The sequence below is a fragment of the Varroa destructor genome, unplaced genomic scaffold (genome assembly GCF_002443255.2).
Source record: "Varroa destructor unplaced genomic scaffold, Vdes_3.0 BEIS01000001.1, whole genome shotgun sequence".
In the NCBI taxonomy this organism is placed as follows: Eukaryota; Metazoa; Arthropoda; class Arachnida; order Mesostigmata; family Varroidae; genus Varroa; species Varroa destructor.
In genome coordinates this window covers 17063639-17089958 of record NW_019211454.1, presented here as the reverse complement: position 1 = coordinate 17089958, position 26320 = coordinate 17063639, and the positions used below count along the sequence as shown (strand labels likewise).

The window sequence follows — 26320 nt, the reverse complement described above, 5'->3', positions numbered from 1 at the left end:
AGAGAGAGAGAGAGAGAGAGAGAGAGAGAGAGAGGGGGGGGAGAGCAACACTCGGTTTCCACAACTTTTGTAACAAATTATAGTCGATTTATCTTGCTGTTTTTGGCCACCACGTCACTGGAATATTGACATGTATTTATACTCAAGTAGACACTATCTGTTAATATAATTACCTTGCATCTCTAAGGGGGAACATTTGGATTCACGAAATTCGGAGGTCGTCAACTACTAATTCTATCGTTTTAAAGAACGCCATGGATTTTCACGCAGATTTTACAGTCAGCCAATGGCAAGCACAACAGATATTTAGCCTCTTTTTTTTATTCGGATTAACGCTGTTAACGTTTCATTTTTAAATAACGTACCGCTAACTATTTTACTATCCATATATAGCTATTTTTCTAAGGCCCCGATGATCCAGTGTTAACGTGATATCCGAGGAACTCTGGGCTTGAAATCTGCAGTAGACTCAATTCGTTTCCGTCCGGTAGTCGTTGGTTATCGATCCCTAGCAACGTTAGATGGCTATGCCGGACATCTAATACGATGTATGTGCGTATGTGTTATTTTCAAGATGCATACATAGTGTATACCTTATATAAAGGATGTACTGCAGCAGTAAGAGATGATACTCGTTAAATCCAAAGCATCGCTGGTTCGAATCTCCGAACGCCTATGTACACACAAGAATATATGTGTCAATATAGCAGTGACATAAAGTGAATTATTGTCTACTGCGACGTCGTAATGTCCAACAGATAAATCGAATAATTGAGAAATTTCTACCGGCATTAAATCCTGCAAGCTTGCCGCTTTCCTTATGATTCCCGAAGAATAACACACCGACCGTTTACCGTAAGGTCTGTTCTAGTAGGACTTCTTCTTTTCTTTAATAAGATAACATCTTGTCAAACTCGTTAGCTCGAATACCCATTTTACGTATTTTGCTGCTCTTTCACCTATGTATCGCGACATTTTTCGAGTTAGCTTTTGCTAGCAACAAGGAATACTATTATATTTGTAAGTGTACATACTATCGAGTCCACATATGCTATTTTGGCAAGTACATCGCACAGCGTTTTACTCTCGTTTAGCCCTATGAATGTGAAGTCTCTAAGAGCTCGCCCCAAATGTCAACTTTTGTCCGTTTTCCATGAATTTCTTCTGCAGGTGGCAGGTACTATGTGTCCTTTACTTGTCTTATATGAACTTAAAAGAAATCCGCTCGATTCAAATCGAACGAGCGATGTAGCGCTTTCCAATTAGAAACAACCTCTAATCTTCTTCTGAGCTACAAGACAAAAGCGCCGGCCCGCCCAGAAACATGTCTTTCTTAAGCTTATTAAAAAAACCGGAAACAAGAGTTTAAGGGTAAGTTTAGGGTCATCATCTATGTTGTCATGGGTGTGTGAGCTTGTCGGACTTTACAAGTCCTGTGGCTGACGCAAACTAGCTCCTTCGTTAAGGGCAGTTTCCACCCGCGGCACGATGAACGAAGAGAAAACAGAATTAAGCAAAGCAAGTACCGGGCATAAAACACAGCGGAGCACAGCTCTCAAAACTTCGAATAAGATGCGCTTGCCGAGCCTAATACGCATCTGATGTCTCGCGATTGAGAGCCTGGGCTGCTTGGCATCAGCACCTTTTACTCCGCAGTTTCGAGCTCTAACGCTACCGGTCAGGCAGAAAATGGGCAAACGTAGAAAAGCTTTTCTGGCACGCCACTGCTGCAATGACGAATCTAGGCTCTGCGAGTAACCGTAAAGAGAACAGGCCGCAGCACTCACACACACGCATGTGGACTAGACTGTTTTGTGGGTGCTATTTACTCGAAGACAGGAGGCCGCGCAATAGGATTAAAAGCGTCGGAGTTGTTTCAGGCAACACATGGATCCTGCGCCCTTCTTCTTTTTCCGCCTTTTTTAAGCTTTCATGATTTTCTATTCCCTTCCAGAGATCGTTATCTCTTTGTTACATTGCACGGTCAGATTCTATGGTAGAACCGTGGCGTCACCGGTGACACGAGCACGGGACTATGGAATAGTGTAAAATCTTATCAGAGCAATCGAACGAATAACTAACCAAGACCGGAGAGCGTTTGTCCTTAGAGAGATGGGGAGAGAAATGGAATTGGCGATGTATAAATACCTCACGACTTTCGGCTTTGCAGTTTTTTTGGGCTTGACTACGACCGAAGCCGTAAAGTAGATGCTCAATCGGCCTCGTAACCATTTAATCTTCAAATCTGAACAGCAATGAAATTTTGTTATCGGCACGCAGGAACGAGTGCTGTATAGACATTCCACCTAAGATTCCCCCACAACTGCTCAACTGTTCTAACAACTAGGATGGGCCTTGGCACCATTATTCAGCACTGATTCAGAACCCTGTTACGGTAGCCTTAATATTCATCATGTAACTCTTTGCTCAGGCTTTCACTAGAAAATCCAAATGTGTCTTCAAACTTGGACCACCTCTGGGTTCCGTCGGTTGATACGCAGATACATTATTACAAAACTACGGCGAGCAAGGACGCAGTTATTCGCCATAGTTTGTAAATAACTTCCTTCTCGCGAAGATATTAAAATCATATGTAATTAGTATCGTCGTTGCTAGGCTTCTTTGCGGTTTATCCCCGTCTGTAACGTACGCAACTAAAGCAACTTGCTCTCTGACTTCCCGACCATTCTCTGCTTCTGAGATCCATTCTAACAACTTCTGTTGGGGATCTGTAGCTATTATCGATACATCAATGTTAGACATCCGTATCTAGAGTATGTGTCACGACTACCATTACTTATGAACTATAGATCTAACTAGTAATCAAATAACTAATGACTTGAAACGGGAAATCGAGTGCCTATCGTACCCGCACCCATAACATTGAACGTGAACGGCCTTCAGTCGAAATATATGCAGCTGAATATATAGACATTTGAATAATATCGTTGACACAGTTACTTCTAGCACAAGTGACAATCTTCAGAGAAGTTAATTTTTCATAATTGAACACAAAAAATGTGTAATGCTCAGCAATCTTTTCAATGGGGTTCTCATAAATCCCAGAATTAGCCTTAGGGGGAGAAGAGAGTGGAAATATCCAACCGTTTAGAGGTTTACGTCCAATTTTACTTTAGTCAAGCATTGCCTCAAACGGCTGCCTCCTTTTGGCACGCAACGAGGTCCGATTCCGACACGTCACCACGGGAACAGAAAAATCGTCCTAGCTAATCGAAGTGAAAGAACATCTATCTCACAGGGACGGTGTCCTTACATTACTCTATACTACTCGATTCCTCAGACGCGAATCTTTCATTGACTGGCTGACAACAATGGAAATTTAGTAACGCATCATACTCACTGGAAACGATAAATAGTACCGGCGAATACTACGAATCTTATTGCTTTTTAAATAACCTTATCTTCACCTATATTAGCCCAGGCGAGTTGCTGTAGAGTCCGGCACTTGTCGCCATAAGGCTTATGTTAGATATCGTATATAGACGTCTAGTTGGCAGAATTCTTTAATAAATTTTATGTGTACACCGCATATATATATACGCCAATATCGTCGTACGATTATTAGAGTGCGGAAAAAGCACTGTTGCAGGATATGTTTTAATGTAATTGATGTGACTGATCCATGTTATTGATTCAAAAAATACTTTTCTTGATCATAGAGGTATAGAGAGTCACTTCGAATAAGAAAACCATTGCTGACTGTGGTAACTAAACGCACTATTTTTAGTGGTCTGTTTTTCTATCAGCGAACCTCCTCGAGCGGTAAATAAAGTTGCAGTTCAGTTTTCCGTGCAATTTATTACTTTCTTTCGGAACAAAACTTCAGCCACTGCGTTTCTCGTTAAAGAAAAACTGTCAAATTTCTCAAGTTAGGTAAGCTACCGAGAAGACGTAATGGTATTACATCGTCTACTTTAAGCTCGAATTGAATTTTTTTTTTATAGTATTCGGATATTTTTTTAAAATGGGATTTTGAAACATTTCACAGTATAATAGCTTCCCAAGAACGGATACGATTTTTACAGGGTTACGCATGTACACATCTGATCTGTTCATAACAAAGCATGTAAATATTGTATTGTAAAGAATAAAAAAAAAAAAAAGATAACCAGTTGATAAAGTGTGCAGTAAAATCCAGATTATCAATAGATAGCTTGTAGGTGATAGTGACGATCGGACAGTGCAGTCGTTATCAACGTCGTTGTTTACGCGGATTGAAACAGGTTTCATCATCACACTTTAAGGTAAGCTGGCATTGCTGGCCTACAATCGAAGCACCATCTACAACGTTATGCAGTACGAAGTCCGTTATCAAAGAAGATCGACGGAGACTTCAAGATCCTTTTTGACATTAGGTAATAGATAAATCAATGTATAAAACCCACAATGCATACGTCAAAGGCGATATGCACAGCCTCTGGGAGACTTTGAAAATATTACGGAAAAAGTCCAGACGAAGGTTTTCCCACCTTTTTAACAAATCTTATTATATATATATATATATATATATATATATATATATATATATAGGAATAGTTGAATTAGGCACTTAAAATAGCTTTAAGTCGTGCTAAATTCTATGGATCTCGCTCTTCTGATTAATTACAAAAAAAGAAAGTGATCTAATCGCGCATGTTATGTACCGGCTGTGTACAGAATTTAAGGTAAATCTATGCCGTATGGATCGAGAAGACTATATTTGATTCGAAAAGCATAAATATAAGAGGCCCTAATTTCTTCAAAAACTTTACCTACCACAGGAAATAGGGAATCAGTGCGATTGGTTTCAAAGTATAATTGTTTCCCGTTTATAAAACACACATTATATAACTCTGTCCCTTATTGCATGACCACTGAAATAGTAATTCTTGGCCTTGACCATTTTATTGCATAAGCTATATCTAAACGAATACATATATTCGAGTGAGCTCTTTTCCATATGCCAACAGAAAACGTTTTATTTATGCATCCATTCAACGTTTACTTGGCGTGTATTGTAATGTAAACACATAAAAACAGCACAATTATATACATTGCATTTGAATTTTGCAGGACTTGCTAAACAAGCCAAATTGCGCGGAATAAGCAAGCGAGCGGAAGACAAAGTCGAACTATTAAAATATTGAACAATTTCGATAATGCGATTTAGAGACTTCGGCAAACGAACAACGTTTTTAGCCTTTTAAGTCCTTGCGACAGTGCGGAACAAAGGATCCGGGGTCACGGAAGTTATTAAAGATTAAAATGGTTGAATACTGCAAGAAATGACGTTCAGGGTTTACTAGTATGACGCTAAACGTTCCTACCAGAGTGGTCTATTACGACCAGCTAACTTGTAGCGAAATTTTGGGCAAATTGGCGGGAAAGCAAAAGAGTGGCTGGAGTTGACAATTCTAAAGGAAGCCGTACGATTTTTTGCAAGGAGGTCCTGTTGCCGTAAATGCGGGCGCTGAAGTTTGTCTCTAAGCAGAATTGGGAACTTCAGGCAATTACTTCGGCTTTTTACATTTCGCCAAATTCAATACAAAACAGTTAAGCATTATAGCCTATTCTAGCGTCTAAATGTTCCACGTCATACTTGCAGTGCTTGTACGTCACTACCTGCTAATGAATAGCTACTATTTGATTCCTGAGAGCTTCATAACTATAGACTTTTCATTCTACATATCACAACTGCAAATTCGAATCCGCCAACAATAAAGTACGTATTATTGTATATAGTATGGGATCAACATAGCTTATGCTGGCAAAATTCTACACTGGTTTATACAGTATATTATATAGTAGTCATCGTTGCTCAGTGTTCACACTGCAAGAGCACCGGGCATTCCTGCAAATTTTCCATGACCTTCTTGCACAGGTTTCAGGTGGCTCGTGTCCTTTGGTTGCCTTGCGCGATCCCTGGGAGGGATCGCTTTATCGAGGTAAAAAAGGAATAAATAACCTCTTCAGACTTGAAACATTGTATATCTATCTTTCGGTTACCTAGTTAGAAGTGCGAAGAAAGGCGCCGACATCATTCAAGAACATGACTTCATCATCCATGCGATCGTCGAATTTGTCAGCTTCGTGAAGTTTGCGATTTAGAGCTTGAGTTGCTGGGCACCAGCGCTTCCTATACTTTAAGTTCGACAAAAGATGAAAGAGCTCGAGCTGCTGGTTCAAGCAGAAAATGGGGAAAACTAAGAAAAAAGGTTTTTTCGCCCGCTAGCCTTAAGACAAACTTATGGCTAATGCAGAAAAAGAATAGTGGAGCACCCACATACTTAGGATAGACTCCTCTATGAGTTGGATGTGTACCTTGTTGAAATTGTTAAGCTTTTTTCAGTCCAGTAAATTCGTAGGTGTCGCTGACTAGCTATCGTCTAGCGAAATTATCGTTTCACTGGTTACCACTCATGTTTATGTAGAACAAGTGATATTGATGCGGCGGACGTAGCACTGAATGAGCAGAGTCCAAGTATAGTCAATAACTATACTCATACTCTTTATCAGCCTGCAGAGAAGTGGCTGAATGACTCTAGCTAATCGGAAATCGAAACAAAAAATTGAGAACAGCAGCCACAAGAGTCGCAATACATTCACTATATGTAAATAAATATATATATTTATTTATATATAGTGAATATATATATATATATATATATATATATATATATATATATATATATATATAGCTTCCGATAGATTATTTGATTTTAAGAAATATTAGTAGAGAGCCGTGCTTTTTCTCCAATAAATACAAGGATATATATGTGTGCAGATGTGTACCGTGAAGGGTAAGTTTAGGAATTCTGAGACATATGCTATCGAAAAACGGACCTAACTGTACGCGAGCGAAAGTATAGAATTACCTTAGATTATACAGTGGCCGCGATCGCGAGGGGTAGCGGCCACTCTTGGCCCGTGACCAACCCGGTAGCGGATTTCGAATATCGCGCGAAAGGCGTGGTAATCGCCACGTAGGGGATAGATTGGAAAATCAAGAAGGTTATCGACTCCTTGCACCATCCTGATATGAATTTGAAATAATCATTTTTAGAAGACATAGAGAATACGTACGAGAACAAATGTTCTGCTTAATACTGGTAAGCTAGAAAATAAAATAATCTTTAACAAAATCTGTAATGTTTAATAGTTCTTGAATGACGGTAAAAAGGAACCATGGAGAAGATTCTTCATAGTGATACCAAAGCGAGCGCAAGAAATGGGCTATTGAGCCATTTACCGAACAACAGGATGTGCCATTTAGGAAGAACCCATGCTGCGATATCATCTTTGTCCAAAATGGAATTTACAAGACCCTAGAGTGTGTACAATACAAACCGATAATTGTACCCATTTTGGTTTTGAAGAAGCAAACACCTTCCTCTATAGTTGTTTAGAACAGGGCAAAGAAAGGCGTCGTGATGACCATAGAACGGCATTACCGTTTAAAGTGTTAAAAAAAAAAAAACGAATCCGACTTTCCATCCTATTCTTCGTGCCCAAAATCGAAATTGCTTATTCCATTACTAAAAGAGACACTGCTCTATATAACTGTAATGTGTGCAAATAATATAGTAGTTTGAAAAAAAGTTTGTAGATTATTTTTTAAAAATTTTGACGATTTCTCACAGTTCAGGAAATATGCGTATATCTAATGTCTATTTCGCATGTTTTATGCCCGCTATCGCTATCATCTCGCGACGTTCTATCAGACGGCTGGCTCCCAACACGAAACGAAGTGTGCCTATGCTCTGATTCAAATTTAGATCATAATCTGTCTCTACGATTATCGCTCAAATACGTTACTAAGTTACTATGAAAACATATATATATATATAGTCGGTTTTGTAGATACAAGCTATTTGGCGCATTTCTATAATGTTTTTTTGTCTTAGCGAAATTCTGCCACCAGGAAAAGTAATGAGATCCATAAACGTTTTGGAATAATTCAATTGACGAAGGTATACCACTGTTTTATATGAAGAACGAGTATTTCTAATAATGTGGTTAATCACCCATGTTATTGAAGAAACATACCGCACTTCGAACTTTCGAGCTAGTGAAAGAGAGGTTTGTAATTGTGAAGGAGTCTGAGGTATAAAGATACAAGTGCTTTAAAGACTACTAACTCGTTATAGTACATATTTTATTATAGCGCGGAATCTTCGTATTAGAACAAGCCACCACAGCGAATTAGTTATAATAAAATTTTGAATAAATGTGGGCAACTAGAGGAAATTGCTGAGGTTTGCAGGGCCTTAGGGCTCTCATTGTAACGCCGCAAAACTGCCAACTCCGACCGGGGCTCTGCCGTCTTGCCTTAACCCAAAATTTGCCATTAGCGAACTAATAGTGATAGTTCAATCCAACGAAAACTTAACCACCTTTAAGTTATATATATATATATATATATATATATATATATATATATATATATATATATATAGTCTAAGAAGAATCGAATGAGATTGTAATTATCCTTGTGATTCTTTTAACAAGCAATATCCTCTTATCCAGCATATGGCATACCTAATTCAGTTAGTTTCTTAACTCATTTATAAATTGAATTAGCTTCTTAAACTAATGAATCTAATTGACCTGAACGAATAAAATAGTACTTTGTAACCTGTCGAATGTGACTACTAATAATTCAGTTTTATCAGTTTCACCTTTACTTTTAGGCCTGAGACCTCCAGCTTGCCAGCTTCTGTCTATCAACGAACATTGCGATGAAGCTATAACGTCATGGGGTACAATAGCATCTGAGTGTCACGGCTGTTCCGTCTTAGGGAACGAAAAGAACTGAAATCCTATGTAATGGAATCACAGGCAAAAACTGAAACAGCATCTCGTTTATTTGGCTTTTATATCGACACAATCTGGTCATCGAAGCTCGTCAGAGACATCGTCATCTTAACTTTCTTATTCTGTCGCTTAGTATCAACCAGTTGAGGGGATGATGATTGCCTTCATTCGCCTATTTTAGTTCTGACTCTTGCTTTCTGTCCGTTACGTTCTTTTCACATGTCTACGATCGGCGCTCTTCGCGCGGCCATTGCGAGCTGGAACTTCGCTCTGACAGCTTTCCACGGGCAGAATCCGGGGAAGCCGGAGACGTCTAAAAAACCGGGGCCTGATACTTCGTCGTACTTTCAGGAACATACTTCTGACCTTTTTAGATTGTCGTAAGAGGAGACAATTGCCCGACGCTGGTGCTTCGCCGCCGACCGAGACATTGTTTCGTAAACACATTCGTGTATTTTCTAATGCGATTGCGTTCAAACACGTGAGTCTCTGGACTATCTGGTCGATGCGTTTCTGGCTGCTCTTGCAGAAGATTTACTTTATCTCTATTTGCCAAATAGTCACATCCTAGGTGTTTCTGAATCATGTACCTGGTGGTTTTTTGGTCTGTGCCTGTGGTAACTAACATGCTTCACTTATATGACATAGCATTTATTTACCCAAATAACTGTATTACTTTTATCTTTCCCTAAATTCTGGCTGCATTGCAGATCTAGTATTTTTTTGGACCGTATTCGACTAATGCTGATCAGTTTTACTGCATCTAGCGTCGCCATTTAAGCTCTACGGATTGCGCAGCTACGGCGCTAGTAAATATCATGTATGCTCAAAAAGTAAGCGTAAACCTTCCTTACATGCTCTGAACTTTATATAATATCATCCTCTTGGGTAAGCCTCATTGATATACACGCCAGGGACTGTTCAGTTAACGTATTGGATTTTTCTTCGAACAATCCAATAGTTCTAGATTTGCTGTTTCCTAAGTCTCCTATTCGACTACGTCTTTCATTTCTAAAACGATTGGCTATCTGGTCTAATAACAAGCAACTTTCAACCGCGACCCTTTCCTAAAAAGTATAATCAATATGGCTTTATTGTTAAGGGGTAAAGTATACTAAAATATATTTAAATTATTACGTTTTTCTTTTTCTTCTTCTATGTCAGACCAGCGTCAATAGCGGAGTTATCTGTATTGACTAATACGTGAGCATTTCTGTATCAGCATTACGTTCGTGTCACTCCTAATAGGCTCCAACGCGGAAGACCAACTGTTCTGTCTGCTGGCAGGTGAAGCGGTACTCATGCTAGGCCGATACGAAAGTTTAGCAAAAGTTATGACTCCGAATCGATGCAATCATGCCAGGCATTTCTACGTAGATTTTGTCACAGAAAGTATCTCCACAGTAGGGGAAGAAACTTGAGGGATACAAATGGTGTCTAAGTGATCACCTTACGCGCATTTTACAGATTTCGAAGCAGTCGAGCTTATGCGGACCCTACAGCTCGAAGTTGTGAGGTCTCTAGACCAAATGTTTGGCTGAGAGAAAACTACACGAGAGTATGCAACTATATTTTCCTTACTGAAGCATTTTTTTTCTCAAAGATTTCCATATGATTGGCGTTGCTAAGCATGTTTTTATTGATAAGGTCGTCTAGGTTCGAATCCGAGCAAACTAGTCGCGGGGTTCGTTTCGTGCTGGGAGGCATCAGCTGCCCCAAGCAATGCTTCATGAAGGCAGTAACACTGGACGTGAAACTCAAAACATTTATTTCAGTACTATCACTAGTTAGTTTGCTATAAGAAATTCGCCGTTTTTTTCTTTCTTTTTTTTTTTTTTAAATGTACTTGAACCAGCTACACGAAATTCATCTGGATAACACAACGTAGCACGTCCCGCTTTTGATCTTCTTCGGTATGAGAACAGTACCACATTGCATTCTCCCTAACCTCAAAGAACCAACAGCATTGACTACAGATCGACATCACGAAACATTGTGATGCCGACACCATTAAAGCTCGTACGAACCGTTGTGTCTAGAGTCATTAGTCATACGCACTGTGAGCACTACGTTAATGATTGTGCTATCCTTGACAGATGTTTGCAAGGAAGCATTACACCGCAATTTAATGAAGTATCATTATGCTTTTGTGGTACCACAGCCCGCGGACAGATCCTGGCGGGACAATTATCTTTTTCCTCTGTAGTTTCTCTTTTTTTACCTACCTACCCCCCTCCCCCTCCACCCGCTCCGTCGGTTGTTTCGTCCGTTTGTGGTACCATTTCGTGATTGGTATCATTGTCGTCTGCGCCACTGCTGCTACTGGCGTGATAGAAACATTCACAGCGTCCAGTGTAAGACGTTTAGTACATTGCGTGTTAGGTCCCTCATTTGATTTCCTTATTGTCATCGTCGTCTATAGCGTTTTTGCTTTCAGAGACAACTCAGTTTTATTACGACAAAATTGGCTACAATCGGCGACGCAAACACCACTACGAGATTTACAAACAAATAATAATGGGGTGTGTGTGTGTGTGTGTGTGTGTGTCTGTGGATATTGTGCTCTTGCAACAGGGGAAATATTTCCAGGAAACATACTGAGAAAAGAAGCTAACTAATACGAATGCCTACGAGCTGTAGGCACTCATTGAGCAATATCCGAAAGTCACTGTAATCCCTAGTTCGAATGCTCGTAATAACCTTGCGTAGGAACCAATTGTGTTATATCCTAGAAGATAACAGTGATTAGCCTAAATCTGAAATAACAGCTGGTCTTCGAAAAACACTTTCCACAAACTATTGCACATAAGCAATGCAGCTTAGAAATCAAACGTTCAGTAGATCTAGCTGCAAAGAAGTCCATTCATTTCTACAATTCTCGTGTTTGTAGCCCAACTCGACATTCCCGCATCGGCGAATTTCTTGGAAAGCCCATCAGCCCTATTGCAAGAACTTCGACAAAGCTATGTCCCTTAGAAGCGGCGGCGTCGTCGTCTCCATAGTAGACATTTAAACAAACACACATAAGTCAAGCTTAAGTCTCTACAAAGATTATTTGAGCTGTGCTCGACTAAAAGGAAAGTACTAAATGCAACTTGTCATCGTTGACCTTTTCGGTTCAACAGGTTAACTAGAAAATATTTGTTCGAGCCGAAAATGCATATAATAATAATAATAAAAATAATGAAAATGAACATCTATATATAAAAATGCATAAGAATACCCGCATCAATTTGTCTACGTCCAACCAGATTAGATAATGTTTACATTGCTGTACCATAATCTAGTCGCAAGGAGCACATCTCAATGTTTAAAAAATTAAGCGGATAGCAGCGAAAAATAAATCTACAAGCGGTTCGATATCTAGCCAGCAAGTACTAGCGACGATGCCTTTGTCCATGTGAGCCTACTCAGCCATTGTAACCTTCTGCCAATTGTTCCATTTCTCTATGAGGAAAAAACCATCTATTCTATTCACGATGTAAAACCCATAACTATTGGAGGGAAGAAATGGACGAAAAAGATTCGTTAGGTTCAAATTACCCGCTATTAACTGTGCTGAAAATAAAAATACAAATCTCTGTGGGCATGCCGTCGTGAAATACGCCCTTATATATAATGCTACCTTTTATTAAATTGGTTTGTTGTTAACTATAAGGTACATGTCTGTCAATGCTGATGTAGATGATAGGCCGTTTAAGTGGCGCTTAACAACAAGAGCCAACGTGAACCATTCGAGTAATTTACACGCACACTAACGAAATGCGTCCAGCAGCTAGCCAGAGCAATATTTACTATAGGGTCGCCCCCGCCGTTGGCAACGGGAATTCTGCCCTGGTTTTTCGTAATTGAAGACGTGATAAAAGGCACCGTGACTACGTGTCGAATTATCCTTGTCCTATATGGGTCAGAAATTCAGACTGATTAATTTTCTCAAACTTCTACTACGTAATTATTATTTTATGAAGGTGCCAGGCTGAAAAGTCCTAGGATTCGCTTTTGAGTTGATGCCGACAGCTGAGCTAATGGACATAACATAGTAAGCCACATCAGCTCGCCAGTAATAGCACACGGCTCAGATGAACTAGTTGATTTGTATAATTACTATGTCTAAAAAGATCCCAAATAAGGCAAGACCCATCCGGTTGGATATCTGACAGGGGCAAGTATCTAATTGTACATACAAAAAAATAGGTAATTTCGAGGACCTGTAAAGATAGAAGGCGATAGTATAATAATAAAAATATTACATCTGAAGACAGTTAGTCACTGTTTTTGTGACATATATGATTTTCAGTATTATATTGGTAAGTCAGTCTTATATCCTGAAATGAGCTTACATCTAGGGCTCGTAGAAACAGCCACAAAGAGTGAGATAATTGGAAATTTTTAGAGAGCCCAATAAATCTTGTCCATTGCATCGTAATCACCCAGAGGATTAGTGAGATCATGCGATGTCATTGCGACGGCCACAGGCATACGATAGCCGTTACGTATCTAGGGCAAGAGATGCTAAAAGGTTTTGCCGTTCAAGACAAAGGACTGTATGATTTGTCTTTACCTGCTGGCTGCGGTGGCTTGCAAACGATTTTTTTTCAATTGGGCCATAGCTATACGACGTACTGTCTTCCTGAACTTCGTTGAAATTATTAGAGTTATAAGTAACGTAGTTAGTTAACACTAAAATGTCTCGTCGATGATATGCAGGACTGACACTGCTCTTGACTATCTACTAGCTATATAAATAATGTCTCAGTTAACGGAAAACCTCAATGTGATTGCGCTCTTTATTAGCTATCCTATGTTCTTTAGGCGAGTTGCTATTATCGTATAATTATTAGGCACGTAAAGCCCTATACCCTTAGAAGCCGCACTATTCCCTATCGTTATACAACGACGTAGATCCTCCAAAATGCCGTTCACCGAACGATAATAACGAAAAATAAACGGGGACTGACCGTAGATTGATTATAATACCAATTGTAATACCATATTTTGAATAAATTATTTAGTTGAATTGTATCCTGTGCAAAACTTCAAGTGATAGCAGATTTGTTAGAGCGGTTTTGGAACTGTTTCACAGGCCGTCGGTTATCAATCTTCCCTGACCTCAGTGAAGACACCTATAGCGTTCTCCCGCGAGCCCGATGAGCTTTGTGCGCTCTATAGGGCGATAGCAACGTTCTTATCAGCGTATATATTGCTTTGTCAAGGCTCTAAGCAACTTTGCATCTAGTATTAAACATTATCTGTCAACTGTTGGTTAGCTATAAAAATGACTGATAATTTTGTGGTGTGTAGGTGATTTTAGTGATTGATTTATATATATTGTAGCGTGACGTTATATCAAACGACGTAACAGAGAAAATCTATTGATATGTCTGGTTTTTTTTTATTTATACCGGACAGTTTACCTGAATAGGTGGAACTCGTAATGGATATAGTTTAATTAGTGGTTTAAATTGCGCTTAATCCAAGTATTTGCCGTCTATTTAACATGGCTATCTTTGCCTTGATATTGTTTAGGCAAAATTAAAGCCAAGGCTAATAGTTTTCTTTTGGTATTGAGCCACCCCGTCAAGTTTCATAAACGTCATAGTGCTCACAACTCGCTGGTGTAATGATGCGAGAATGGTTTGTCCCTATTTTTATCTAATATAATTCCAAATTACTTCTTACCACGTATCTTTGACAGTTTTTGACGCGCTGTCTTGCAACTATTCACAATCGACCTATTCAAATGTTGCCGACTTGTTGACATCGCCAAGTTGAAAGCCGTTGCTTTCTGCTCTTTTTTTGCAGTTTTTCTAGATTTTTCTCTATAGCCGAAAAGACTTCCCTTTCCGTTTGAGAACTGATTTTTTGAGCTTTTCCTATTTTTCTCAGCAATCTTCAGCAACGTTTACAATCCACTCTGTTTGTCAAACCCAGTAATAATGAATGTTGAAGGCAACCATCAAACTGGCGAAAACCGTTTCAGCAGACTTTCCTTTTATAGAAACGTTACGTCCTGCAGAGGCGATACTGGTAACCTGTGAGCAAGCACACGCTCTAGACAATAATTGTAACGGTTAGACCTAAGACACCCAAGAACTGGAACCCCTCGGGGGTTGGCTTCATCTCCCTTGAGGATGTCAAAAAAGGAAACTAACTATTTTCTAGCAGGCCTTATTTGTGCCAGGAAGTAACCACTAATTGCAAAGCAGATTAGCAGGACGAATGACGGCAAACACTTCAACAACTGTAAGAAAACAGTGTCAGCCATAACGAAATCAATCCGAATGCTCTGTTTTCAAAACGACCAACCATACTATGGCCAGAACAAATAACCGTTGAATCCAGCTTAAATCAGTTTCAAATCGTTCTCGGGCATAGATTTAATTATCATTAATAACGGTCGTAAGTTGGCAAGCAAAAAGTAACAGGGATCGCAGGAAACAGTGCAATTACTGCGTTCCTCGAGATAATCACGCTACACAAATGTTTACGTATATGTACCGTACTTATATGCCAACTTGACTGACTGAATCCTAGCATAGCTATACGAAATTTCATATTGAATTTTATAATGTACGGGTCAGTTCCCGCTTGGCTATTGTATCGCAATTCGCGTTTTTATACCTAGAAAAAAAAAGGCTCGATCTAGACCAGGCAGAAATAAGGCCATTATTCGAAATTCAAAGAAACAAATAAGCTAAAAAAATCTTGAATTTGGAGTGTGTTATATAGTGTAATTATCTAGCGATTTCAGCGCTTATCATACAATTTTCTTATGGCTTTTAATATGACCGATGGTCGGAATATCAGGGTAATGTTGGACATTCGAAATGGCTGTGTCTGTAATTAACATGAGAAAGATTTATCTGTCGGTGCATGTTTTTTTCTCGTTTTAATGGCCTCACCTTGTGTAATTTTGTCCTTGGCTAATTTTATCATCAGTTTGCTATTTGTTTTTCATTTTACCACGTAGTGCGATTTTGTATCTGTGCGAAAACCTATTTGTATGTTCTCAAAATTTCAGTACACATAGCTTAGAGGAAAAGACTTATCCACGGATGCAGATCCACTTATTAAACTCACAATATTGAACCATGAGAAAGACCCAGCGAATTTCTTCACATTTGGGCCCGTCCGCGGATTACTTCAAATACGTATGAATTATCTGCGTACAGACTTTTTTAGTTTTTCTTCACGCTATCCAATTTGTCCCTCTTTTAATCGCACTGCCCTTACCTCGATCTAGCTTCCTGTTGTACTCCAACGTACATTTCGTCTGCGCCTACGTTCGCTTTCGGATCGCACCATCACCTTAGAAGGTAAACAGCTGAACGAGCCAGGTCACTAGGTATTACCCCGAAAGAGATTGCGGGCTGGAGGCCGTGTTGCCTGAAGGCAACCCGTTCCATGACCCGTTCCACATACAAACAGCCACACATGAAAACTCATAAAAACCTCACGAACGAGAGAACACAAGTATGCGATATTAGTCCACACGGGCACTGTTATCATAACGCAATAGTAGCCGGATAATGTGCGTTTTTCTTCAATGAGAGGCAAATGGCAGGCAATCGTTGATTAAGATACATCGTTATTCCCACATGTAGTTTTCTCATGGCAGACGCTTACGTCAATCATGCATATTGGATGCTTGGTTCGTTCACTGCGGCTTGTTCAGTAATGATACAAGATCCTTTTGATATTCAGTACGCGTTTTACTATATACCACAGTATCCTTGTCATCCGCTTTGTAGCAGATTAGTTAAAGGATCATTGATATGACACAGCTGCGAAATGTTCAAAGGAGGACGGGAAAACACGCTGGTCACAAATGTTTTCGATTGTAGTATCTAACAACAGCGCCTAAAAGACCACCATCAAGAACTAACATAAATATTTGAGTGACATTTGTAATTTCACAGTTACAATCATGTCATGCCATGGTTGGTGAAATGGTGCAACGCAAATTGATGTTTATTTCAATGGCAGCGAGATATCCGAGCGTAACAAAACAAAGGAAAGCAAGAGACGTGGTTTAAGCAGATGATGATTCGACAGGGGGCATCTGCTCCTATGGACTCCTATTTATTCTCTGTTCGAAGAGTTAATAGCAAAATGGGCTTCAACGATGGTGTTATTGGGAGAATATGATATTGATCTAAGTACGTAAGATTGTACGATATTGGTTACTGGAACGTCTGATGAGGGTTTTTATTGAAACGCTTCTTCTACTGCTCCCTACGCGTATGATATGAATTGTTTGCCTCATTTTGTTCTTCTTTACAAACCTATTTTACGAACGTAGGCAAACTAAAGATACTTGTATAGTTAAACGAAAACTTTAGATTCTGCATAAAGTTACACTATATTTATTTGCGATTCTACTGTTGATTTCGCAGTGCTATTCTTATTAGGAGAAAGCATAGTAAGTCTGATAGCTAAATATCAACGGAAGTTAAAGGCAAACGATTAATTTCATGATTATTGTTACAAGTTGCTTGGTTTTGAAAAGTTATTTGATATCACTTATTTTTTTTCTAATGATGTATTGTATTTAACGTTTCTTTCAAAGCCCAACTGCCCAAACGCAAAATAGCTCTGAAAACGAGACTCGGACGCGCAAAGACATCGCTGGGATGGCTTGTACCAGATGGGACTAATAGACAAAAAGAGTTTAAGTAGAACATTTTTTAGTGTGATTTATTACCGGTTCTTGATAATGGCTGATAACGGCTTCTTCAAGTATCTCCTCCTATGCAAGTTTCATTTGTGACATTGTCCATGCGTGACCTCTAAGTACTACATCGGTATAACGCGGTGTGGGGATAATTTTTTGCGGCTGATTCTCGGTCCCTTCTATAATAAATCATCGAGGATCTGAACCGTGAGGCGTTTACTACGGGGGTTATCTAGAAGAAGACCGACGGCATAACTAAGCCCACTTCAGTGTCCCGCCAAATTTCGAAAAGAGCAAGCTGACATTGCGGAGTGTCAGTGCCGATGTAAGATACTGTATGCTATATTTCTTTCCATTTGTTGATGATAGCTATCCTCTCAGTGGGTCCTGCAGGAGCTTTTTAAACAAATCAGTAGAATGGTTTGGTTAAAATGTGCCGTAGTAACTATCTGCTGTCGCTGAAATTCAAACCAGAGATGGTCACGTGTCTATGATTACCGACGTATTCTAAAAGATGGCCATCAACTACATAGATTATGTCGTCCCCTTGTGATAGGCAGATCTTAAACTAGTTGAGCCGTCCCAGTGACGGTCTAGTCGCGAAAATGGTTTTATCGAGCTGACAGCAAGACGATACGGCTCTTTTCAGGACAACACCGTAATGTGTTAGAACTCTACCAGAGATAGTAGAAAAGACTGTACTTTCTTAGTTCCTGAATACCATACGTCGACTTTTATGTATATTTCAATTAAACCCAGAATAGCTTTCTGATGTTAAAGGATTTGGTATACGTGTTACGCAAGCTAATTAAAATGAGCTTGACAATGATATATAATCAAATTTCTAGTCAGTCAGCTCAAATTCTGCCCCTCGAGTACTATAGAACAGACCTCTCAGAATAATAAATGGAATTACGATGATAAATGGAAACAAGATAACATCGCGCTATAAGACATTTGTAAACACCAACAAAAACCACTCGACGATGCACCATTATAAGGCTAGCAAATACTCAGCGGACAAATGATGAAATAGGAAAAAAAAATTATTATCTTTCCCCGATAGATGGGTAGCCACAACCGCCGAACTAAACAGGCATCGGCATAAAGCTCAGAGCGACTCAAGACCGCACAACGTTCATGTTATTAGGGTACACCCCAAAAATTACCAACACGATCTGGCACATATACGTTGAACTCCACAGACCTTTAAACATGATGGCTTTGGGCTGCCAGTAATTTTCAGTTTTTTGCTCCCGCTTCGTTGCGTTCTAATGTGCGTTTGTAGGAATGACAAATGTCGCGTTTAGTCTGCCCTGGCTAGATATTACCATCATTCGCCTATAAGCTAGCTGCCGCCTCTTGTTGAAGCTAGCTAAGCTACGGAACCTCAAAGTCCAAGATTGTACTAACCTGTGTGGTCAGATTAAGCGCATGGATAGGACATATGAATATCAAGCAATCGCAACTGATAGTTTCCGCTTCCGCCCTGTTTCTTCTATGGTGTCTATACCCTGTGCATCCGCCGCGTTCAACTGACGTGCTCCTGCGATATAAGGCCTATGCCAGCCACTGTTTCCTATTCTGGGTCCTTTTTCCCCGTATGTTTCATCATTCGGTAGATGTGTGAACCTAATGACGACGGGCTCATATTCTAATAAACGCCTCTCACGCCCAGATTTGCCTCCAGGTGCTCCTCTGCGACTCTCGATTGATTTCTTGTGCGTCATTGTTATAACATGCACCATTTGACGGGCAAGTAGTGTACAGATCAACATTGCTGTATTAAAGATAACCAGCCACTTCGATTGTTGCCGCTAATGTAAACTGAATATGTTGGCTAATAATATCTGCGATGTTTCGGACAATCGGCCATATCGTGCGAGAGCTTCTGTAGTTTAAATTACGACCTCATTTTTTGTTGAAGGGAGAACGTAGTAGGTTTATGTAGACGTACTCTGCGTATACAGGAGGTGGTCTAATTATTATCTCATAACTAAAACGACGAGTTTATGCGTGAAATTAAACAAAGCTGATCCACCAATCGAAATTTATGTCGTCTAATAAACAATGGATTAATGACACGTTACGCAGCGAATAACAGAAAACTTAATGGAAAATGAAGTTGAGTGACATTAAACATCATGAAAACTTTAGGAAACCGATCGCAATTTGAAAATCATAGACAAGTTTTTAACAGATTTGATCCGAAATCAATACGATTCAGTGTTTGTTCCCTCCGAAGTAAGGGCTTAAGTAACAAGCGCAAAACAGAGGCATGACTATATCGGTCGTTAACTATTGGACAATAAGCGTCTTGGATTGGGAGAGATCTAACAAGTTCGACGCCACTCATCAAAAGGCGCATGGGGACTAGTAGAGTGCCCATGCGCTTTGCCCACAGGCATGCAACGCCGTCCAAGTATATTAGCATACCGATGCTGTCGTGATCGTTTTCACTGGCTATTTTAGCCAAGTTTATAGTAATGGTGCAATGTGAAAAGAGGCCATTATTAACGATCACAGTGGTTCCTCCGATCGAGACAACTGGCCGTATGTGGGACGCATGGATTATGCTAGGAGCTCTGTAATAATAGACTATAGAGTATGGCAGGAGGGACGGCCGTTGTTCTCCAGCCATTGTAAAGTTCTCGGAAAATTCCACAGCTACCAACATGAAAGCATGGGCCATGTAGGAAATTAACGTAAGCTGAGTGATTAATGATCAGATTGTATTTCTTAGCAGTATCTAATTATCGCATCTATTATTTAAATGGTTTTGCTAATTGTGCATATAAATGTTGATTTCTAAAAATCTGAGTTATTTAAGTTAGCACAACGAGAGACGACTACGATCGAAGCGCCCACAGACCAAAATGCTCGTGTCGACGAGAACGTCTTTGTAAGAAGGGATATCTTATACAAGTAACAGTTGTCAATCGGCTAGTTCTCGCTGGTGGAGCAATTCTTTCTACGGATACTAAATGGCCGTTGGTAATTACGTTTTTATTCATTTAACTTAACGATACATAACATTATCTAAGTGGCTTATCTTCCAAGAACAGATTTAGCACAGAGACGGATTTGAATCGATGACTTGCCAATGAACACACGGAAAAGGTACATTGCACGAGCTCAGAACTGATCGACCAATAACAATGCCTTCCAATAACTTCGTCCTATCCATAAAAGTGTCGTATAGGCACGGTGATCTTCTCTTAGCACCGCAGACGAGTACAAATAACAGTACTCTGTGAAAATCTAATGCTGCCCTTTAGAACCGTGAACGTTAAGAAAGTCACTTCTGGCGGGCGTCGTTTATTGTTGTTCATTGCCCACTTTTATTTAACCTAGCTGTATGCGTCCTATTCCTCTGTCCCATTATTTTGCATGTAAATTCTTTTACCTGCCCCCATTCAGTATCGTGCACGCCGTTAAGCTAATCCCTGCAAGCCATTCGGCTCTCACTTTTCTAATACTATTATCAAGCCAGCTAGTTAAGTTCTCATCCGTGTATCTAAGAGAGTCACGGTGACGTTTTGTATGGCCGCTACACACTCTCACGCAGCTCATAGACGAAACTCGCCTTGGCTTTTCACTTGAAGTTTGATTCTCTTCTGCTTTGTCTGCTAAATTTTTGACTAAATCTAACCTTCCTATAGCAGTTATTACTGGTCCGTGGTATAAGCCCAGACAAGCTGGCTTCCGTTATATGCGTTTACAATTGTTGTCTTTCGTTTCTATAATATCATAGATATATAGCTAAATTTGGATTTCTGCCTTTATAGCGTCATTTCCCACTCCTGCCTGTTGTTAAATTCGCTTGACATTTTTTTATTCCAACAGGACTTGGACGTCTACCTATTTAAACACACAATACGTTTTTATATTTCAATCGATTTTTTCTCGTTGGATACAATACGATATACATATTTAGTCACATCCAACATGATATTCATTAGGCAAGACTGTCGTTGGGCTTAGGGGCACTAACGTCTCAGTAGTTCGCCTTGAATCGGCTCCCGATAATTTACAAACGTACGCGGATCGAGTGAGATTTATCGAACAAACTTGTGTGGACCCACAAGCAGACGCCGCTCGCAAACAGATGTCACCAGAATTAATGGATTACTGCTGATAGATTCGGCTTTAGAAATCAATATTGATAATGTAAGGGTAGCTATTACGTCGTTTTCGCTGAACTGATGGATTCAAGTGACAAGTGGTCTGTAAATTCAGCCAATTTTATTATAACGCTTTCGAAGTGATAATTCCGATGTCGATCGTGAGTATGAAATGCTGCAAGAAAGGCGACTTCATAATAGAATACGAACCCATCAGGCAGTGGAATGGCAAAGAAAAGAACGCCTATATTTTTCCACTGCCTGATGGGTTCGTCGGTGGTCACGTCGAAGTGCACGCGGAACAAGATGCGCACGTTGTTATAGCGGATCGAGTTAAGTTGTGGCGGGCAATACTTGAGGATTATCTCTCTTATTTAATATAATAAAATGCATATATTTGACATTAGCGTCACTCACTGTTGGTATTTACACTTTTCATCAGGTAAGGCTTGCTACGTATGGTGAAAATGTATACACATCGACCGTCGTGACAGACTACCTGATTCCCATGCTATTTCGTCTGCTAATTTCATTCATTTTCTTGCAGACGTGAAAACAACACACTCATTACAGTGCGGTTTGATAGTAAACAAAATGATTTTTCTTTACGTAGCAAATTTATCAGTCCGTGTACCGATCGACCAGCATATAATTTGAGTCGTTGTACGCGCCATTACAAACCCGTGCAATCATATGATGATGTCGTAGATTATATGGCATCCGTAAGGAAAGAAAAAAAAAAGCTTTTCGTAGTGAACTCATGCGCGACATAACCTCATCGCCCAAAAAACATCGCGTGCTTTTTAATGCCGGAAACAAACACTTGAAATGGGGAAAGCACAGCGAAGTGAGCCTTAGAAACGTGATTCTTTCATGCTTCAGGATGCACAGATACTTTAGTCGATCTCTGATTGGTTTTGAACGTTTTAATTTAGTAGAACACGCTGCAGTCTGAATGCTTGATTCTTGATCAAGAAATGCTTTTGAAGGCTACTTTTTATCAAGTACGTACGTTTTTTTTAAGTTTTCACGTTTACAAAAAAATAAATGAAATTAACAGGCGAAATAACATCCGAATTAGCTAGTCTGTCGCCACAGTCAATGTGAACGCGTTTTCACCATACGTAGCAAACCTTACCTGATGAAAAGTGTACTCAATAGGCCAGACATGAGTGTTTCTGTTGAGGCCTAAACTAAACAGGTAAATAGAGTGATTCTTGCAGCATTGAATTTGGCTGCGTGCTACAAGATCGAACGGCTCTTATAAAACCTCATAAGCCGTAAAAACAAATTTTTCTGCCCGGATATAGAAAGTGCTTAAGGTTTCCAGAACAGTCAGCTTACAGAAAGTACCTAGGCTAGTTCAGTGGTAACGAGTCATTGAAATTGATGCTAAGGGAAGGGTGTCTTTTTTTTTCATTCGAGCCCGCTACAGGACTGCTGTCAGGCTTAACATAGTCTTGAAGGTTAGCAAGTATTCTATGAATTTAGTTATGCATTTTAACTCTATCATAGCTATAATTTTTTTGTAGTTGATAGTTGATTTGGTTAGCCATTCGACTTTATTGGTAAGCCCGTGGAAACGCCATACTATTGAACTACATTACAAACACTTTGACTATATATTAAATGGTTTACCTGAGTTTACTTCATTTCAAATGTTTGTTGCACTTGGCTTGGTTTTGGGAAAATGACGTGGTAGCTAGATGCTAGCGTAAGGTTTGGTCGAATGCGATCTGTTGTTGTAAAGTTGTTTAAACGGATACAGAGTACCAGAATGAAGATTTTCGCTATATGATGTCCTTCAAGTTGTTAGAAAAGAAAGGAGTAGACGCAGACCGCCAATGGTGGCTAGGTTGCGTACAAGAGCTTTTTACAAAGTTACCGAACACATAACTCAAAAGTGATTTATTTTTTTTGGGAAATAAGATTTTGAGTTTTTCGACTACTACTTACTATCTGAACCTCTCATAAGGACCACTGAAACCTATGTTTTTTGGAAACAAAAACACACATCCTTCATAAAGGCGACCACGTGCTTGGTTTGTTAGAAGAAACCGACTGTATCCTGACTGATACGTTCATGTCTGTGGCCGGGTTTCTAATAAGCCCTGGCATACTTTGAGCGCACTTGAAAAACATCTATTGATAAATTTATTATAAACTAATTTTTACAGAGAACTCTGAGGCAGATTACGAAGCATCTAAATATATTAGACTCGATATTTCTCATATCATACATTGGCATTTGTTCTAAAGGGTGGTGTTGGCAAAAAGTTATGCCGAATAAAGGAAAGCACATTTTTTGATGAAAAAATTGTCAAGTAAAGGTCGCATCGTTCAAAAAAAAAATGAATTGTTACAACGTTCGCTACCATTGTCTTACTTACAGTTCGTACTTACTTTAGTCCATACTTATCGAAATCAAGTATGCGGTCCTAAACCTCGTTATCCGAGTAATCATCAACGCGTATTATACATCTGGCTTCTGCTACGAAGGTCCCTTTCGCTACTACCCTGTTACTTATAACGTCTTAGCTTTTCGCTGCACTAAATGTCTAGGCTGTTGATTGTCTAGCTGCTGAAGTAATGGTCAAGGCTTTCAAGTGGGTCGGATTGGCCTCCCCATTTTGCCCGCCCTCTCCCCGTTGGCAGCTTACACCATCAGCTGGACCAGCAAGTGCATATGTATGTATTCGTCGGAACTGCGTGACTGTGTACGATGCGATCGCCCACTTCCGTTGTGTCCTTTATTGAGCCGTTTGCTAGAGGTACCTGGAACACAATTCTGAACACATGTACTGTATCGGGGTCCATTTGCGTTTATGCATTAGTGTGATTGTTTATTCCGTCCATCTAATTCGACGACAACAGCAACACTATTAGTAGCTGGGAGAAGGGTCCCCAAGCAGACCTATGGTCTTCGTTAGTCCTCTCGTGTTGGTCCTGCGTTGAACCTGATCCTGGGCGTGCCTACACGCCTGCTACTTACCTGTTAGCAAAGTCGTACAGACTCTAAGATAAGATCAAGCTAGCGGAAGATCAGAGAAAAAGATAGAGAATCCTACGAGTCCGCAACATACCAGGACTTCGCTCGCTCCAAAAACGATTTCTATTGAAGGGCAGAGGGAGAGAGAACGGACGTGGAGGTAGTCTTTAAGCGAGGCGATAGCTTGCTCAAACAGGCTGCCAACATTGGCACAACATTGACGAAAGGGAGTTAGACGTCGGGTCGTTGATACATAACGGGCCAGGCACCGCACAACTCACGATCGTATAAAACAGCCCTTGACTGACTGACATATAGAGTCTAGCAGATAGAGGAGCAATGGGCTGGATGCGTGCAAGCCAGTTTAGGAGATGACCAGTGACCCAACGGAGGTAAATGACACTAAATTTTTGGTAGGGATGATCCAAGTAAAGACCAAGTTCTTTCTCCGAGTATAGGCTTCTTACAATGATGCACATCACAGCGCAAATTATGCTCATGTTTAGCTTAACAGTAACGCTGTAGCTGTCATCTATATGTCCGGCTCTACATATAAAAACCATGTCGTGTCATAGGGTCAGGCACAATGTGCATTGCTCAACACCGTGTGTTTTGTTTGATAGTCCCCCAGTCGTATGACGACCGACGAAGGCAAGGAGACGGTAAGGAGTGGGGAACTCAGAGACCCCTGGTAACCGCCTCAGTACGTATTCGTTCCCTTGAACACCAAATATCTATTCAGTGTGGACCTCCTCGCTTACCCAACCGTCAGCGCACACAGGACACCATACGCTTTCGAAAAGCACGCTGCTTCCTAAAGAAATGGCCATGGATAGAAGTCAATTGTGAGTGAGCGTTATGCATCATGCTTCGTAAATCTTTACCGTTTTCTCTTTCATACATACCTATATAGCGTTGCCCAAATTGCGGACACCGGGTTGGGTTGTATTGATTAGATCAAGCATACAACGGCCTGAGCTGCACATTAGAAGACGAACCTCAGGTCGGTGATCGCGCAATACGATAACTAGCCACAGACTGGCGAGCCTACTGCCTTGGATTATACCAAGACGACCTGCATGACTATCTGGTAGGTGTAGACGATACACAGTGTTGTATTCATTTGGAATAATAGCCGTCGGACCTAGTGTTTAGGTAAGACGCAAGTATATAGGTATGATAAATAAGTTCACCGTAAAAAAAAGCGGGACGGTGTAAACAACATGTGTTCAACTTGAAGGCTGCCTATTTTTCAAACTGGACACATGTTTTTCGCGATTCCAATTTTGTCATCAAATGTTGAGGATTTGGCTCTGTGCCAAATCAAGTCCAAATTTTCCAAAAGTTTCTCCTCACAAAGCAATCCTAGTTATGTTCATCACACTGATGCCATCAGTTTCTGAAGTAAGTCGTACGAAAGGACCTTAACTTTGATATGAGTTTTTCCTCGACATTTTTTGAATTACTTCAAAGCAGATATGTATTTTTATGATTTGGAAGAAGAAAACGGCTAGAGGGAGGGCTAGATCGCGTGAATATGGAGGTTAGGATAACGTAGGCACCGCATTTTGCAAGAAATTATGATGTAAATAATGCTATGTGTGCTGGTGCACTATCGTAGCGAGAACTTTCGATTTTTTTTCTCTTAGAGTTTAGATTTATTTTGGCGGACAGCATTTAAAGTTCCTTTTGGTATTCTTCAGTGACACAAGAACTATT

General features: G+C 40.0%; 1 protein-coding gene and 1 long non-coding RNA gene across 2 annotated transcripts in view; both read left to right on the top strand.

Annotated features, from left to right (window-relative positions):
• Window positions 1-9993: 9993 nt before the first annotated feature.
• On the top strand, window positions 9994-13836 carry LOC147758322 (uncharacterized). The gene is made up of 2 exons (XR_015316380.1): window positions 9994-11168; window positions 11389-13836. It is a non-coding gene; the product is annotated as an uncharacterized LOC147758322 (long non-coding RNA).
• Window positions 13837-22155: 8319 nt separating this feature from the next.
• LOC111242823 (uncharacterized) overlaps window positions 22156-26320 on the top strand; it is an 82565-nt gene continuing 78400 nt past the window's right edge. The window contains exon 1 of the mRNA XM_086977133.1: window positions 22156-22616. Within this exon, the coding sequence (XP_086833259.1) occupies window positions 22590-22616 (27 nt within the window). The 5' untranslated portion in view covers window positions 22156-22589. The remainder of the gene's footprint in view (window positions 22617-26320) is intronic.